The sequence below is a fragment of the Terrapene carolina genome, unplaced genomic scaffold (assembly GCF_002925995.2).
Source record: "Terrapene carolina triunguis isolate 2854851 unplaced genomic scaffold, T_m_triunguis-2.0 Scaffold67, whole genome shotgun sequence".
NCBI lineage: Eukaryota > Metazoa > Chordata > Testudines > Emydidae > Terrapene > Terrapene triunguis.
This window is the reverse complement of record NW_020664418.1, coordinates 24,283,113-24,301,306: the sequence shown is the minus strand read 5'-3', so window position 1 is coordinate 24,301,306 and position 18,194 is coordinate 24,283,113. Positions and strand designations below refer to the sequence as shown.

Sequence of the window (18,194 nt, the reverse complement as noted above, 5' to 3'; positions counted from 1 at the left end):
GCTTTTTTTCTTTCCCACACATAAAATATCACTCGAATAACATTTTACAAGGAATCCAGCTCTACACACTAGAAAAACAAACATAGAAAGGCACTTTGTGGTTTACAGTACAGCAATAGGATACTTTAGCTGTTAACTTCTGGGTTAGTCCACGTAAGACTGTACATTAACATTATCCTGAGTGACTAGCAACTTCCTCTAAAAGTTTAAATGTTCTAAGCTTCAATGAGACATGCTCCCGCCCACAAAAAATGCCTCAAAAGTTAATTGCATTGGGTCCCTCTTATTACGTGGCAGTTAATTAGTCTGTGGAGGGGCTGGTAAATAATATTGCTTTCAAACAATGACTTCTATAATATTCCATTGCAGCACTAAGATTCTCTCTCAACAAATCTATTTGAAAAGGAAGGCTCAGTCTGGAGTTTTGTCATTCAGAACTGAGTAGGATTCTGATAATTTTTTCCAATTACGCTTTGAAGAGGTGACTCAGGAGTCAGTTTTAATTGAGCACCTCTTCCTACTCTCTGCTAGAACAGTGTTTCCCAAACTTGGGACGCCGCTTGTGTAGGGAAAGCCCCTGGCGGGCCGGGCCGGTTTGTTTACCTGCAGGGTCCGCAGGTTTGGCCGATCGCGGCTCCCACTGGCCACGGTTCACTGCTCCAGGACAATGGGAGCTGCTGGAAGCGGCAGCCAGTACGTCCCTTGGCCTGCGCCGCTTCCTGCAGCTCCCATTGACCTGGAGCAGCGAACCGCGGCCAGTGGGAGCCGCGATCGGCCGAACCTGCGGACGCGGCAGGTACTCAAACTGGCCCGGCCCGCCAAGGGCTTTCCCTACACAAGCGGCGTCCCAAGTTTGGGAAACACTGCTAGAAAATTTCTAAAATTTAAGGAGTACTGAATTTTGAAGAGCTGGAAAGCCTCTATGTCATCAAACTGAGTCATAGAGAATCATAAAATGATCCCATCGTGGAATTAAAATTTATAGCATGACAGACTAGACACCGCAATGTTTGCGTTCATGTTACTGCACTGCCAGAACACATCATCACAGAGAGAAATGACAAGACCCTGGTGGCTCCGCTAAGTTCACTCAGTATGTTCCCATGTTGCCTCGGGCAAAGCAGGCTGGTCAGCACATGACATGACCTCTGAACCAGAACTGTTGTTTCCCAAAGTGTCACACTGGATTGAATATCGCTGAGGAGTATATATAAAATCTTACAGGTATTTCCTCTGAATGTGACTATCTGCCTGTGGGTAAGGACTGGCCAACAGAGTAAGGGATGGAAGGACGAGGCCTATGCAATGAACACTGAGTTTGACTTGTGTATGGATAAGATCTGCTATGCGACCCATAAGAGGGACTAAAATATTTTGTAGGTGCTAGCTATGCCTATCCCGTAAGTCTTAATAAAATAATATGTATATTACAACTATTAAACAAATTCCCTGGGCTAGATCATCAGATGGTGTAAATCAGCATCTCTCTATTGACAACAGTTTGACCCTGCCTATGCATCATTGGAACAAAACATATATCCAGCTTACCTAGGATGTGGAAACTTTGAAAGAACCTTTCTGGAGCCCAAAGGGGTCATTTCTATGGCTTTGTAGGGGTCAGGTAATCTTTTTCTTGAATGGGCTCAAACCGGAACACCAAATCTGAAACCTCCTACCCAAAAGAACACTTGGGCAGTATCTGGATCCAAACTTAGGGACTCAGGTCTAACCAAAGCAAAACAATAAATCTGAACACACCCAATCTTTAGGGAAGTCTAGATTCAGATCAGATTCCAAATCCAGACTTTGGTACTTCAGCCCACACTCTTGTCCTTTTTATCACTTCTTGAACCTAAAACAAGCTCATGAACCAGTTTATCTTTTCTTTATCTGCGCCTGCCTATGTTATAGATTAAAGCAATTCAGTAAAATCGTGAGTATCAAAATTGCCCCTTTTATGATTGATATTTTATATTCTTTTGCACTTAGGCCAAACTACTCAATTCTTATGTCTCAGAAGGGTGAATGGGACAGTTACAAAAAACCGTGGAAAGTCTTACCCTGTCACTCCACTCCGTGAGGAACCAGCTCTTAGCACAGGGCCCCATGTCACAGTTTTCAATGTCATTTGGCCGTAGCTTCATATTACACTCCTCGTCATCAACAATGTCTCCAAGATTGCTGACACACTTAACATCTCGGGTCCTCTGCCCCACTCCACATGGCACCGAACACTGTAATAAAACAAACTTTGCATCAGCACTACATTCAAGACCTAGCAACTATAGTCCAGGTTCAGCTGGAGATCATCTATCCATTTACCTCCAATGCCACGGGTGCAAAAATCTACATGAGCTGAAGAAATACTGGTTGTTCATGGGGACATATTTCAATAGTTCTATAGATGTGGGTCTCATTCCAATGAATCATATAGGTGAATTTAGAAAGACAAACATTAAAAATATAGGGCCAAACACCGCCATGATGACCATAAAGAACCTAACCACATTGGGACTGACGTGGTTCTGCTGCATTGGGGAGCTTTGTTACAATGCACAGAAACTTAGCCCTCTAAGCTCCAGAAAGGTTGTTTCAAGGTTTCCACATACTCTGCATGCTTTTGAGTTGCACTCCTGGGCAGGAGATAAAGCAAAGAGTAACTCAAGGGAGCACAGCTGCTCCTGATCCTCAACTGAAAGTGGGGGGAAGACTCCCCTTCCCTGCTCTTCTCTGGCCTCTCTGTATGGAGTGCTGCTCCATAGAGCAGCCAGCAGCATCTCTGCCTGGCGAGGTATGCAGCTCAGATCATCAGGAAGGAGGGCAAAGAGAGGCAGATAAGGAGTCCTGCCTAAGGAATTCCACTGCCTGTTGTGACCCAAAACTGAACACCTGGATAGGACCCCTCCCCTGCCAGTGCTCCTATCACTCTATCATCAAACACTATGTGACCATGTAATTAAAGGCTGCATGATTAAAGGCTGCATGATAACACATACACACAAGGGGTACAAATTAAGGTTGCACAAGCAGTCTTATATTTGGCATTTCCTAACTTCTGAGTGCTTGACTTTGTAGCCTTAACATTCTCTTAACATACGTTTTTAAATTTTTTTTTTAATGATTATCTACATGGCTGCAAATGATTAGTGCCAGCAACTGGAACCTTCATTTTCCCCATCAGGACACACTTCTCACTTTCCTATCTAAGCAAATGCGAAAACCATGAAAGCATCTAGCAGTAAGAGCATCACTCATGTAGGATTGCATCTATTTCTCCAATCCCTGAGCCCAAGATACTTGCAGAAATTCAGGTTAGGCTTGTGAAACAAATCACTAATGTATTGGAGTAACACCAATAATGATGATGATGATGATAACACCCAGCTCTTAGATAGCTCTTTTCATCCGTGGAAATCAAAGTACTTTACAAAGGAGATCAGTATCATGATCCTCATCTTACTGAGGCACAGAGAGATGAAATGGCTTGCCCAAGGTCACCCAGCAGTCTAGGAACAGACCCAGGAATAGAACCAAGGTCTTCTGAGTGCCAGTCCAGTACTCTTTCCACTAGGTGACACTGTCCGGAAACGTCCTTAAATCTGGAGTGCCATCTTTTCTAACCAGAATCAGATCAAAGCATCTGTCATTTATGTTTCTGTCTTGGGAAAAATGGCACTGCATCAAATTGCTTAAGATGCATTTTTAAAATCAGGGAGCTGTCTCCAAAGTGAAACCTTACTTGTACTCCAGTAACCTAACATAATAAATGTTCTATTTAAACCACAGAGTTTCCAAACTTAAATGCCTCTCTCATTACAGTAGGTCCTTTCCTCCTGATGCCAAAGGATTCTTTTTGGGGGAGGGGGGAGGGGCAGGGGAATAAATCAATCACTGGATTTTATTTTGATTGCCATTTCATATCACCAGCTAAAATTACTAAAGCAGTATTTGATTTATAATATTTCTTTACTTTGCTTCATAGGACGTATTTAAAAAAAACAAACACCCATCCAAGCCTCTAGATGCCCTTGCATTTAAATATTATTCAAAATACAACTGAATAAAAATAAAAACAAAAAAACCTTAACCAGGTACTGCTTCTTACCACCAACACAGACAATAATTAACCCTACATGGAATCAAACCCTGGATAATAACATATGCCCCTTAACTATAAAACAAGCCTTTATCAAATCTTCCCTCCCTAAAAACACAAATACATTGACCTTGCAAAGCACTCCGAATGATATTTTAATTAACTAAGTATATGTCTACCCTGTCCCTTTTCTCTATTCTCTCTGGTTTAAACAACAAGTTTTAATTGGTTATAACTACCTGGCTTGTTTAAATTGTCTAAGCTCACCTACTACCTATTTTGAAAGCTTTCCCACATTCCCCTCTGTGGTTTTTAATCAAAGCCAAATGTAATCCAATCACATCTGATTAAAGATCTCTGGAGGAATGTTCCACTCTATTGTAGCTCCCCTGAGGTTTCATGCTCCAAATGAACCAATCATTCCCATTTACCGAAGTCCACTCTGTCTGAATTTGCCATTCACTGCAAATCTTCAGCTGGCATGTGCTGGTTGTTTCTGGCTTCTCCAAGTGATGGCATCGGTATTGCTGAACCATCAGAGTACGATTGGCATACACTTGTCGGCACAGGACTTGACGGTGCTGCATACCAAGGCCACATGTTTTACTGCACTCAGACCACTCCCCTATATCCCAGCTAACAGAGAAAAGAAAAAGGAGAACATAATAATGATCCACTGTTAATAAAGACAGTGCCATATTGTAGACACTAAGCTCATTTCAATTCTGATTATAAGTGTTTGGACAAAAAAAAGTCTTATAATATCATTTAAACATCTGCATGTCTTTTGCTGAATACTGAAATAAATAATATTTATCCTTTATATAGGGGACCACGGCATACTTCCAAAGGGTCTACAAAGGATGAGGTGTTATGCTATTAAATGTGTAGGAGTTGCAGAACTGGGTACATAGTGATCTGAGTGTATTTTTAGAAATTGTCTAGCAATATATATTATTTCTGATTACTTTAACAACACTTCCCAAAACATGTAAAAGCAAAATGCCTGCCCTGAGGAGCTTACAGACTTTTTCTGGACATGACACAGGGAGAGCAGTAATAAGACAGTTGTTTGGAGGAGGAATGGTAGATGGATCACCTAAATGGGCATTAACTTACATATACAAATAAAATGATGTGTGACAAACAATGAATAGATGCATTTTATTTCAGTGACAATAAGATTCCTTTCCATTAAGATTTCTATTAAGACTGTATATATGTATTTGTTTTATTAATATACATATTTTCATTTTCATGTCATTTTTGGTGTCATGCTCAGGGAGGTGAGTGCATTGCTAGTATAAACGCCCTTCACACTGTTAACTTCAGACTTGTTGTGGAGAATGAGGGCAATAGCTGTATCATTTATCATCAGCACTGTATGCATCCCAGTTTACCTGATTGACAGTATTCTGTCTGATTAGACAGAGTTGAATTAAAACGTAAAGCTTGAATTAAAGGTTATTAAGAAGAACAAGCAGGAAACAAAGCTGTGGCTAGAGATCAGCTATCTCTGGGGAAAGTATTCCAAGAGTCGTTTGAGAACATTGGATGGGCTATTACTTGGAATTGCCCACCTGGCTCCAGCCAGGTCACAGGCCTATTTTTCCCAGGCCAGGGGCCCTAAGATCAAAAATGACAGTAAACCTTAAAACTCCCTGCCTGGAGAGGAAGTGTGTGTGTAGAGAAGCTGACAGAGAGAGGCAGAGATTGCAGCAGGAGCAGTCAGTCAGAGGCAGAGGCCCTGCAGAGTGTGTCTGAGGCAGTATAGGCTCGCCTAAAGCTTATCCCTTGTCTCAAAGCTTAGGCAAGACCCTCTGTAGTGTTAACCCTTTTATCTGCTTGCTATATACCCTTGGGTGAATATATAGTGTGCTGTTTGGAAGGAGCTGTTCTGAGTTACCTTAATCAGCTGCTGATCACAGGCTCCCAGAGAGAAGTGCCTTGCAGGTGCCCGGTACATTTGGGCCTGTCATATTAACATGGTCAGAAGATGAGGGACTGAGTGGTAGAAGAGGGTAGGGTTGCACCCAGAGAGGTGAAGGCAGCAGAACCTGTCGCCAGGGGTGCACTCGTGAGGGACTGCAAAGAGGTATAACGTATAAGGCACCACTTACCCTGAACAGTGGGAACGTAACCTGGTGATTCAGTCTAAAGTGGTGTGAACCGCGGAGTTCTGCTCTAGGAGAAGTGCAGGTAGAGGCTTCTCTCTTGGAAAGAGCACCAAGGGAGAGACTAGGGGAGAGATTGCAGGGGCAGTGCACCCTTAACCATCATACCTGTTGAGGATTGGCTGCATTTAACCCAGAGTAAATGACTGCCAATCTCTCCTAACTCCCTTATCTCACATGGGATAACAGTGCTGGAATGGAGGATAAACTGCTATGGCTGCCACTTCCTTACAAAGGAATAAAAACCACCTCTGACAGGGGAACCCATCAGCTGCACTCCATGTCACAAGTGGAAAATACTTGAGATGTTCACCCTAGAGTCCTATTTAAAACAGCTACCCTCCTTTGTGCAAAGCTTCAGTGACACTGCTGCCTTCATTTTCCAGTGTATTTTCTGGCACTATCTTACAAGGCTGGGCATGGGAAGATGTTGCAGGCTTCTTCTTCTGGCGTGGGCTTGGTGCTGGTGTCACAATAGCTCTCAGACACCTCCTCATGAGATATTCTGTTTACACAGTGGAAGATTGGGTATCGCAACCCTGAAATGGCAATAAAACAAAAACAAAAACCAAACCAATAATAAGTAGTGCAGATAAAAAGAAAACATTCAACATACACATGACTTAGCTACAACAACAGGATCTGGTACAGAAAACTTAAACACAAGAGAGCAACAGGATAAGGAAAATGGTCCAAATTAATAGTTTATCCAATGTACATAAACACAAATAAACATGGGGATTGGTCCTGCTTTGAGCAGGGGGTTGGACTAGATGACCTTCTGAGGTCCCTTCTAACCCTAATATTCTATGATTCTATAAGTGAAATCTGAATGCTTTGCTGCTTACAGCAATACGACGACTGCAGCTGCCTGCAAACACAAACCACAGCACAGCATTGCAAGAGAGTCTGAGAAAATGTTGTGGTTTTGCTCCATTAAATGTTTATGGGGAGAACTGTCTTTAGCTTCAGCCTGTAGTTGATTTAAAAAATGCAATTTAGCAACCTGAACACAGGAGTGGGAGAAGGAACTTGTGTGCACTAATCCAGCCTCTGAGTCAGATTCCTTTTCTTTTTGCTTTTGGGCAAGTAATTTACCCTCCCTACTTTAGGATTATCATCAGGTAAATAAGGATATAAAAATAATACCTACCTCACTGGAGTGTTGTGAGGCTTCGTGAATTAATGCTTTAGGGATGACAAGTACTGGATAGATGTTAAGTATTATTATTTCTCTCCTTTTTTAACTGCTCAGTCTCTTTAGCTAAGTTTTGCACTTAGAGAGAAAGTTTCCTTTGCTTGTGTAACCTGTCTCTCAGGATGGTGAAAAATTCAGACCAAAATGCTAAGTGTGTCACTTCCATTATTCTGGAACAGAGAGAATTTTCACCAATTCCAGCAGCTCAGTGAGTCACACAGCTCTAGTTCTGAGGTCAAAGAAGAGTTTGTACAAACTCCCTCAAAGCTAGGGTTACCATATTTCAGCACGGAAAAAAGAGGACGGGAGGAGCCCCGCCCCCGTTCTGCCATAGCCCCGCCCCCGTCCTGCCCTAGCCCCGCCCCTTCCACTCCCCGCCCCCCTCAGAACCCCAACCTTCCCCCTGCTCCTTGTTCCCTGACTGCCCCCTCCTGGGACCCCTGCCCCTAACTGCCCCCCAGGACTCCACCCCCTATCTAAGCCTCCCTGCCTCTTGTCCCCTGACTGCCCCAACCCTTATCCACACCCCCACCCCCAGACAGACCCCTGGGACTCCCATGCCCCATCCAACCACTCCCCACCCCCTGACAGCCCCCCCAGAACTCCCAACCCATCTAAACCCCTCTGCTCCCTGTCCCCTGACTGCTCCGATCCCTCTCCCCACTCCTGCTCCCTGACAGCCCCCCCCAGAACTCCCACCCCCCCCCGCTCCTTGTCCCCTGACTGCCCCCTCCTGGGACCCCTGCTCCTAACTGCCCTCCAGAACCCCACCCCCTACCTAAGCCTCCCTGTTCCTTATCCCCTAACTGCCCCTTCCTAAGACCCCCCCCCAACTGCCCCCCAGGACCCTACCCCCTACCTGTACCCTGACTGCCCAAAACTTTCTCCACTCCCCCCAAGAAGCCCCCCCCCTGAACTCCCGACCCCCCCGTTTCTTGACTGCCCCCTCCAGAACCTCCCTGCCCCTTCTCCTGCCCCCCTTACCCTGCTGCTCAGAACAGGGTGTTGGGCTCTGTGCGAGCCGGACACGTGGCTGCGCTCCCCAGCACAACACACAACCCGGTCCCTGGCCCTACACAGTGCTGCTGGAGCGGGGCGCGGGGCTGCCGGGGAGGAGGAGCTGCCGGCTCAGAATGCAGGGAGGGAGGGGGGGAGGAGCTCCTCTACAGCTGCTCCGGAGTCCAGCCCGTGACTTTCCTGCAGCCCTCCCAGCCGCTCGCTCTGCTCTGCCGCGGGAGGGGGGAAATCCCGGACATTTTGAGTGATTTACAAATTCCCCCCGGACGCTATTTTTAGCACAAAAAGGAGAACATGTCCGGGTAAATCCGGACGAATGGTAACCCTACTCAAAGCCCACACAGTTCTTTCTCATTTCTGCTACTCTGTTCCAAAGAAGATCCATGTCAAACTTTTCCGTCCTTGCCTGTAACCAATTTATTCTAATTCTTCTCGGGAGCTACGCTGAGCACCAGACCTGTGAAAATCAGGCCATTTTCAGTTATCTTAAGTTGGGCATCATAAAGTGAAGCACCCCAAATCACTAGCAACTTTGGAATAGTTGCTTTGGAATAGGCCCAGTTAATGTGGAGACTGATGGGTGGGCAAAAAAAGAAATAATGGAGTGTGAAAATAAACTCTGATCTGAAAGGGAAAGATCCTGCTTAGGTTAGAGGTAAGTACATTTATACCCCAAAATGAACTGACCACAAACAAAACACATAATTCAAACAGGAATGCAGCTAAATTGTTTCCCCTTCTTTCCACAGACATATCCTGATATGCTGTTCCTTTCTTACTAACTCTCCTCCCCAAATTTAGGGTCTGATCCTATTTCAATTGAAAACAATGGAAGTTTTGCCATGGACCTATGTGACAGCTGGGGTAGACCTTTGTTTCTGAAGTAAAACTAGGGTAAAACTATACTGACTCTCATTTATGTTAACAGCTGCTGTGCTTGGGAATGTAGGGAAGAACAGTATACAACCTGAAGAGTAGAGTCCCCAGTTCGTTATCAGACACACAGACAACTATTAGACAATGTTTATGTTTCAGCAAGCAGTCTCTTGTTGCAGCTTTCCAGAGATCATATTGCACATCTCCCACCCTTACCCAATACCAGCTGTTCTTCCTGATGTATCAGGTTTCTTGAAGGCACAATCCTCTACAAGGTCAGTGTAGAGTAGACCAAACACCAAGAGGATTTACATCCTCAGAGTAAAGAGAAGTAAATCCTTACAGGAAAGATGCGAGAGAGTAGGGCACAAGATGTTAGAGTTGCAGCTTAATTCCTTCCTTCGACCACCAAATATGCTTGTGTCTATTTTAGAACCAAACTATAGGCCAACAGTGCAGCAACCTGCATGGAACTTAGAGGGAGGAGTACAGGATGCAGGAGGCACCAGAAAGCCAGTCTGTGTGCAAATGGCTAGAATGCTAGCTGCACCTCTGTAAATAGTTCTCTTAACAAAGAGCTGTTTAATTGTAGAAACATGGAGTCCTCTCCTGTTGTTACCCAGCATGTAACATATGAAACACGCACATGTGCAGAGTTCAAAGCTGCATGACTCATCGTAAAAGTCCAAATGAGTCACATGGCTAAAAGCCTGCACAACTCTGAAACTGGATAATTTGCTGACAACATGCAGCTGTGTATGCGTATGTGGTGTATGTGGCAGGGAGGAGTGAACAAAAGGGTAAAACTGTAATAGCAACAGCTTGAACATCTTGGCTAATGTGGTATAAGTTAGAAGCCTATTATGCTAAGAGTCCATCGATACTGCAACTGGCTTACATGATTGCTGACAATGCAGATCTTATGCCATTGGACTGAATGCTTAGTCTGCTCCAGCTCCTTCTATATCTAATTATCCACTTGAATCTGCTGTCTAAGTCTAGCATCTGTTGTTAACTAGCCCCACATTCCTACCTCCCAGTGTTTTAAATCTCAATTTTAATGGTAACTTTTGGTGATTACTTTAAAGTTTTTTAACTGTGTTAACAGATTTTCTGCAGACTCCTGCATCTCATCCCGTATTTACAAAACTTACGTTTTTCTTCATCTAACCAGGAGGTTGGCTGAGAGAGAGAGAGAGAGAGAGCGAGCGAGCGAGCGCACAGTACATTCAGATAGCTATTTGTTTTAATTGATCTTGCACTAGAGTTTTGTAATAGCTTTAACTCCTACCCATGGTTTAAATAAAATAAGTGTGATTCTGATTAATGCTGTTGGCTGACATGCAGCAAAATATGGCATTTGTAATAAAGGAAATTAAAAGCTTACATGTCTGCCAAATTTAAAGTCATTCAGCAATATATTTAAATGAGAAGGTTTGCATCTGAAATGCTAATTTACAATAAAATTGCATACAGAGCCATCTTCATTCTTCTAGTTCTAGTAGAAAGTAGGTAATTTAGCAATCAGCAGGGTGCTTTAGTCATTAGGTTTCTTTATGAATTTGCTTTTTCAATTAAGAACATGCTGCACACTGCACTCACTGTTACTAAATTTCGTATTCATACCACTCTCTCTGTAATGTGTTTCCATTTACAGCTAAGCTAAGGCCTAGATTGTGGCTCTAAGCCACAATCTGTGCTGGAGGACAGGGGAACAGGGAAGAGGAGTTGCTCTCAGGAGGAGTTTCTTTGGTTCCTGGAGTGTATAAACTGTAGTGGCATATGCTCTCATCTGTGTCTGGCTGATGCACAGAGTTGGTGCCAGAGAAATACTCTCACTACCGCGTTTGGGGAAGTTAGCAGTTTCCACAGGCATGGACCCTGGTATTAAAAAACTACACGCTCAGTCTGATCAGATAGAACTTTAGGACATGAGCTGGTTGATATTTTTCATCTGAAAAATAATTTTAAAAAAAGATAAATGGCCTTTTTGCAAAATCAAAAACTTCAGTGAAAAGTACATCCAATATTTCCAGTTTTTAATGAAAAATCAATCATTTTCTTCTCATTTTTCCTTGATGCCATTCTGCCATAGAATGAAAGAGAATGAATGATGTGTAGGCGCTTTTCTTCTTTTCCTTCCTCCTTTTGCTAGTCAATAACTTCCCAAAGTTGAAGAAGTTATGAAAAATTACAGAGTAGTAAAAGAAGAAAAGAAAAAATGAAAAAGTGAAGGAAACAATGGACATCAAAAAAAAAATTTGCAGTTGCAAAAAAGGCAAATGTGGAAAAAAGTTCAAATTTTCAAAAATTATCAAAAAAAATTCTCAGAATGTTTTTAAAAAAGAAATAAAAAATATTCCTTTACAAACTCTGCAAAATGGAAACAAGTTCAACATTTCAACTTTGTTTCAAAAAATTGTTTTGCCTCTCTTTATCATTTCTCTTTGAGAGAGAGCAAAGAACCTGTTGGACCTCAATTGCCTTGGAGGATTATATGGGCAGAGGTAGTCAACCAAGTAACTCAGGCCTAGATTTGTAACAAACTGTTCATGCTATCAGCAAATCATAGTTCTCCCAGTACAGTATACTGCTAATTAAATTTGGTAGAGTCTGGGACACAAGGTTCACCTCCCGTTAGAGCCTAGGGAAGTTATATTTATTTCAGACATTCCTCCTCTCTAATTTCAGGGAGTAAGTCTCAGTTCCATAACATGCTGAAAGCTTTCCTGTGATATGATATTTTTCTAGTGTTCTGCTGTTTAATCTGGATTCAGATTTCATAGCTGCTTCCCACTGACTGCCAGATATTTAAAAACAGCAAAATTCTGATCACAGGGATTACAAAGGAAAGCTTCCAACATTCTTCCTATAAAATGACTGAAACCCCTCAAAACCCTTGCAGATTTGTGCACCTGTATTTGCATGCAGAATTTCTTGATCTGAGTACTCAAATGCACAATTCTTTTGCAAAGAAACTTCAGCTTCCACCTTCCGAAAATATGATTGTTCCAATTCTCAGCTAATGATCCTCACTGATTGCAAGAGAGTTTATGTCTATTTACAGTAGCTGAGGATCCTGCCCACATACTCTAATCTAAAAGCCATTTCCTAAGTCCAAGCAAAATAATTATGATTTACGTTCACTCCTCTCCCCCCCCCCAAGTGTCAGATTCCCAAGAGTCCTGATTTTAGTACTGTAACATTTCTGCCATAATTTCCCCAAGTAGGGCCGATTTCCCAATTCATTGTCCAGGACTAACAAGGAATAACAATAAAAAAAAGAGAACATCGATGTAGTGTGCTTAACTACCAGCTTTCCCAACAGAGATATAATTTGAATTCATTATGATGATAATGTGCATAAGGATCAGCACGATATTAAGATTTCATGCACAAGCTCAGTTTCATATCTTGGAGCAAGGAGAGAGCGCTAAAGAAAATTAACTAAAATTTCCCCCCTGAGGAAATAGGTTTGCAGAGCAGTCACATCTGTCTAACAGCTCGATATTCCCAGTAACAGAATACACTATCAACTCCCTTTACATCACCACTTTTAATTGTCTTCCCTCACCTCAGGACTATGCTCACTGCCACAAAGATGTTACCTTTCCTCTATGTCCAGAGTTAAAGTTTTCTTTATTCTAGCTCAACAGAACCACAATTTTCCCATCAACTTAACAAGTTATATGGAACGTGTAGAGTTGTGTTTTGTTAGCTATACCAGTAGCCCTGACATATACCTCGCTGGCCAAGCTTTCTGAGAGAGCCTTTCCACTTTATAATAAACTCAGCTAGGAGGTATATGTTGACAATACCTGGAGTTAAGTGTATTTTATAAGTCCTGGTGGCAGGACTTCTCAGGTGAACTTCCCCACCAGTAGAATTTACTCCTGTCAGAGGTTTGCTAGAGCAGGAGTCAGAGCATGATGGAAGGCACTTTCACTTGGTTTAGATTATATCTTATTTTGATTGTTTTTATTATTTACTCTTGGGTTTTATTCCAGACAAAAAGGACAGTATTTACTAGAGCACCTCAATTTAGGTTATATTTTAATATAATTTGTTGGTTTCCAAATAGGAAAAGGGTACTCAGCTGCTACAGTGAGAGAGGCTGTAAACATTAACAAAAATTGTGTTTGGACATCACAAATCTCTAGAAACTACACACTCTACTATCATCTTCTGCTCAAGTATTCAGCTCCTGCACGCCTGTTCTGGAGAATGTACCACTGATGTTTGTCAAAAGCATCAGTACCTCTGTTCCGACCATTGGCTAGTTCAACCAGCTTTTGTGCCCCAAACAGCTATGCCTCATCATGCAAAAGGTTAATTAAAGGGGTCGAATCCCTCAAAAAGCTTGTAATTCACACCATATATTGTAAGGGCATCTAACTAGCAAATGGAGCTCTGAGATGGAGGAATCACTGCCAGTAAAGGTGCAATCCAGGCAAATAGTAGGAAGATATTTACAGAGGTGCAAAAAGTACTAATGAAAATGGAGGATTTAAACAAACGGGGAAAGGAAACCAGAGAATGTTGAGGATAATGGTAGTGTATCAGGGAAACATGAGAAAAGCAACTTCAGGCCAATTGTCCTCAGCCATAAAAGACTGCAATATTTCTCATTTCAGCAATGGATACCATGTTCTGCTTTATAATTAGGCTTGGAAGAATTAGATTTTTATCAGTAAATGTCAGTAAATGTCGATTTCACCATACACACACAAACCAATGAAAAATATCTCCATCAATAATAATTAAAATTTACAGATAGGCAAAGTAAGAAAAATACTGCTTGAGAACTTATTAGAGTTTGATTTAAGGATATTTACTTTGTATATTTTGATGTGTGTTGACAATTTGTGTTTTAATGGTTATGAAGCGTTACCTTTTTGAATATCGCTGTCATTAAATAATTATGGACTGACCCCCTCTATGGACTGACCCCTTCAAAAAATTCCCACAGCTGTGAAAATGTAAATGGATACAAATACAAAAAATGCTTAAAACTCATAATGTTGCACAACTGTGAATAATTAAATTGATAAAAAATACTTAAAAATAAACATCAATATTATCTGTTGAAATGATAAAAAAATTGGAATCTTCCAAGCCTGTTTGTAAACTATGTGCACCATGCTCTGTTTCTTTTCTTTTAAAATTATTTTTATTGACATATATTTGGAACCCACTTTGTGCTACAGATTTGTCTGTCTATCACTTAGTGAGAAACAACAGAAAGCAGTGGCTCAAACATATGTCTAATGCATAGAGGGATTTGCTGGGTTTTCTAACATGCTCTTTCCCCCATGTTTTTCTTCTCCTGGCCTGGAATCCTCCTGTGTGTAATATAAATACTATGCATACACTGTAAAGCATTTACCTTTCCCACACGAAGTGGTGCACTCAGTTGTTCCAACCTGTTTCCAGTTGTGTTCTCGGTTTCGTCGTGGTGGCTGCACAGCAGGCACCTGGTTGTCTGGCTGATGAGAAGGAAACCTTCCTGGCTGAATAACAGGAAAGGTCCCTGTTGACTGTCCAGTGTGAGTGTCTGTCTCCCTATGCAAATTCTCATCTTCGTGATCTGTACCATCTGTCAGTTCTAACTGACCATTGAATGGCTCCCCTGGGGACAGGCAACAATAGCAAATTAAAAGAGTGATCATCTCTTTCAAATATTAGCTAATGCATTCACTAATTAGTAGTTGCAACAATGGTCTACAAAGTTGTCAAGCTTGGAAATAGCTTTTATCTCCATATACAGACTTGCTGGGTTGTTCTGCAGACAAAGACTTTGCTGCTTTTCAATGAGGCACCCAATTCTCAGCAAGCAAACACACACACAAAAGTGGAAATTCACCAGGCATTTTCTAGCATAATTATTGCACCTAACGTCAATCAAGTTTTCCAAGGATTTGTTTTTTCACCATGCTCCATATTCTGTGCCTCTTAATGTCAAATTCCAGCTGCTCCTCATTAAGAAACAGGCTATAGAGCCAATACAAATCTGACAAGGAGAATCAAATACATGAGAAATAGTACCAAACTTGCCTGCCAATTTTTTCTTTTTTTTTTTCAGAATTACTGTTACATTTAACACACCTCCGTGTTATAGAATTCTAAATATATTCTGTCTAGAGAAACTTTAGCTTTGGGGGCTTAGAAATTTCCACAGGATTGCGAGAGAGAAGCTGAGAAAGGTTGTTTCAAAATATCAAACTCCAAAAAGAAAGAAAAAGTATTTTAAATTTCTGAAATACAGGCAGAGCAATTCAGCTCATAACAGTAACTGATCAAGGAAATGTCACAGTATGTTCTTATCCCATGTGACACATTAAAGACAAAATTACCTTCAAAACAGAAATAAAGAACCAGATCCTAGGCTGAAGCTAATCAGAGTAACTCCATCGAAGTCAATGGAGTTACACTGCTTTGCACCAGCTGAACATCAGGGGTGAAATCCTGGCCTCATGAAGTCAATGACAAAACTTCCATTTACTTCAGTGAGGCCAGAATATTACTACTGGCCCATAATGCTACAGAATGTGCTTAAGGCAATGATGATTTACCTGGCCTTCTGTGCGGAGGCAACTGAGGGCTAATGACATTGGCTTCTGGAATGATATACTCGTAATGTATACCTGGGTTAGGTTGCTGATGTATCATCTAAGAGGAAAAACAGTCAAATAAATGTTACCTGATTCAAAATAATCACCCTTTCACTTAAACCACTTGTTAGGTTACTACTGCTTAACAGAAATATGCATTTAAACCAATCAACAGCATGATGATTGCTACTATTAGAAAATACAAAGGTTTGTTTGGTACGTCAGTGAAATATGAAAATAAACCATTTGTTCCTGAGAGGCTAAGACAAGTAAGGAAAAGATGAGTTTCTACATTTGCAAATTGCACTAAATTGTAATAGGAAGGAACAGCTGTTACTCAAAAACATCACTGTGAAGAACTACATCATATACGTCTTCTTGGTACAGGTGCAAAATGTGAAAATACAGCAGTGTTGTTAAAAGTCTTTCACTGAACACTAGGTGGCGAGAGAGGTTCAGACGACAAATGGGTTGGGACTGAAATAACTGACCTGACAGATAACTGAGAAAAGATAAACAAGAAGGAGAAGAAAGAGGGGGAAGGGTCCAAATCCAAATGCTCCAAACCCCACTAGCTCTCTCCTCAAATGATTGTCAGTTCTACTTGAGTTGAGAACGCATAAACAGCACTTATGTATTATCATTTGATAATTGCCCTGTTCTGTTAATTCTGGAGCATCTGACACTGAGCACTGCTGGAAGACAGGACAGTGGGCTAGACAGAACATTGCTCTGTCTCACTATGGCCATTCTTGTGCTCTTATTAACCCATCTGTGTTACCTCAGATACCAAGTTGTCCCCTTTTATACCCTTCCAGCTCAGCACATATCACTCACCACGGTATTTATAAAGCAGCAAGCAAAAATAGCTAACAATTGTATGTCTATTCCATTTATATAGCAGTCGTTTAACAGTGCTCAAGTAAATAGATAACAGAGGTCCACATACACATTGTGGTGACTGTATCACTGATATAGAATTGTGTTCCCAAACACCGCCAAATTCATTTTCAGGCAATTGGACTGAACATTCCACAGACAGCCAAACATGCAGAAAAGGTCCCTCATTTTTTCTACTGTTGGACAAAAGGGTTGGTTTGGTTGTGGTTTTTTTTTTTTTGGTTTGTTTTAATATTTTTATCTAGCACTGGGAACCTTGAGCGTACCTGCTTTAAGAAAGACAACAACAAAGTGTAGAGGTTTTAGAGCCCAATTGTAAAATCCTTATGCACATTAGTAAGCACTCACATGAGTATCCCATTGAAATCAATGGGAGGGTGTGTGAATAAGTGCCTACCAACCTAGGAGCTGCATAATAAAGCCCTTGCAAGGTATTTGCGCCTCTTGGAAAACCATTTGAACCCCTTAGCAGCGCTACATTATGCTGGTGGAGTGGGAATAGGGATGCTTGCATTATCAGTTATAGACACTATGTACTGTTGATTCTATTAGCCTGGCCTTGGCTACTTTAATAATGCGGCTGATCACACTGCTGCCTTAAAAGAACTTGGTCCTCTGCAGAGGTGTTGGATTGCTCTGGTAGAAGCCTCAGCCAGTTTAATTAAAAAAAGTCTGTCTTAAAAAAAAATCATCACTACAGATTGCTGTTAGTGCCTTATACCTGGGTTTCCTTATCAGCCAGACACTTCCTCTTGAACATGAAAAGTGTCTTGGTTCTGCCAAAGCAAGGGCTACAACCAAGAGAAAATCCCTTCAACACCCCTGTGACCCACCAGCAACAAACTTGTGGCACTAGGTTTGTTTTGCAGTCAGAAAGCCATTCTGGAATCCACTGAAGTCTACAGAGTTATTCCGAGTTAGAATTCATCCCTTTGTCTTTGAAAAGTGTTTCCTCTGGCAAACACAACAGCTTTTTCTCTAAGCTCTGCCCCAATGAGAGCACCCACTTTCGGGAATCATATGAGAATGCACTACCTGTAATGATTTCTATAAGAGCTGACCTTCCGACTTCTCTCTACAATTTTAAAATGCACTCTCTTGGTGCCCAGTCCTGCGAGGTGCTGAGCACTCTCAAGTCCTATTGACTTCGGAGGGAGCGGAGACTGCTCCACATCTCTTCAGATCAGGACCCTACAGTTTGGGTAGTTCCAAGGAAAGCTCTCCTATGGTTCCCCTGATTCTTCCATAGTGTTTCCCAAAACAACTTACAAGGAGCTGTTATAACAGTTCTGCTTTGAGTTAGTGGCAATGTAAGCTTTTGT

General features: G+C 41.8%; 1 protein-coding gene across 1 annotated transcript in view; it reads right to left on the bottom strand.

Annotated features, from left to right (window-relative positions):
* THSD4 (thrombospondin type 1 domain containing 4) overlaps window positions 1–18,194 on the bottom strand; it is a 259,304-nt gene that overhangs the window by 58,133 nt on the left and 182,977 nt on the right. The window contains exons 4-8 of the mRNA XM_024198518.2: window positions 15,934–16,030; window positions 14,748–14,990; window positions 6,680–6,809; window positions 4,528–4,732; window positions 2,061–2,234 (exon numbers count right to left, since the gene is read on the bottom strand). Coding sequence (XP_024054286.1) covers window positions 2,061–2,234; window positions 4,528–4,732; window positions 6,680–6,809; window positions 14,748–14,990; window positions 15,934–16,030 — 849 coding nt within the window. The remainder of the gene's footprint in view (window positions 1–2,060; window positions 2,235–4,527; window positions 4,733–6,679; window positions 6,810–14,747; window positions 14,991–15,933; window positions 16,031–18,194) is intronic.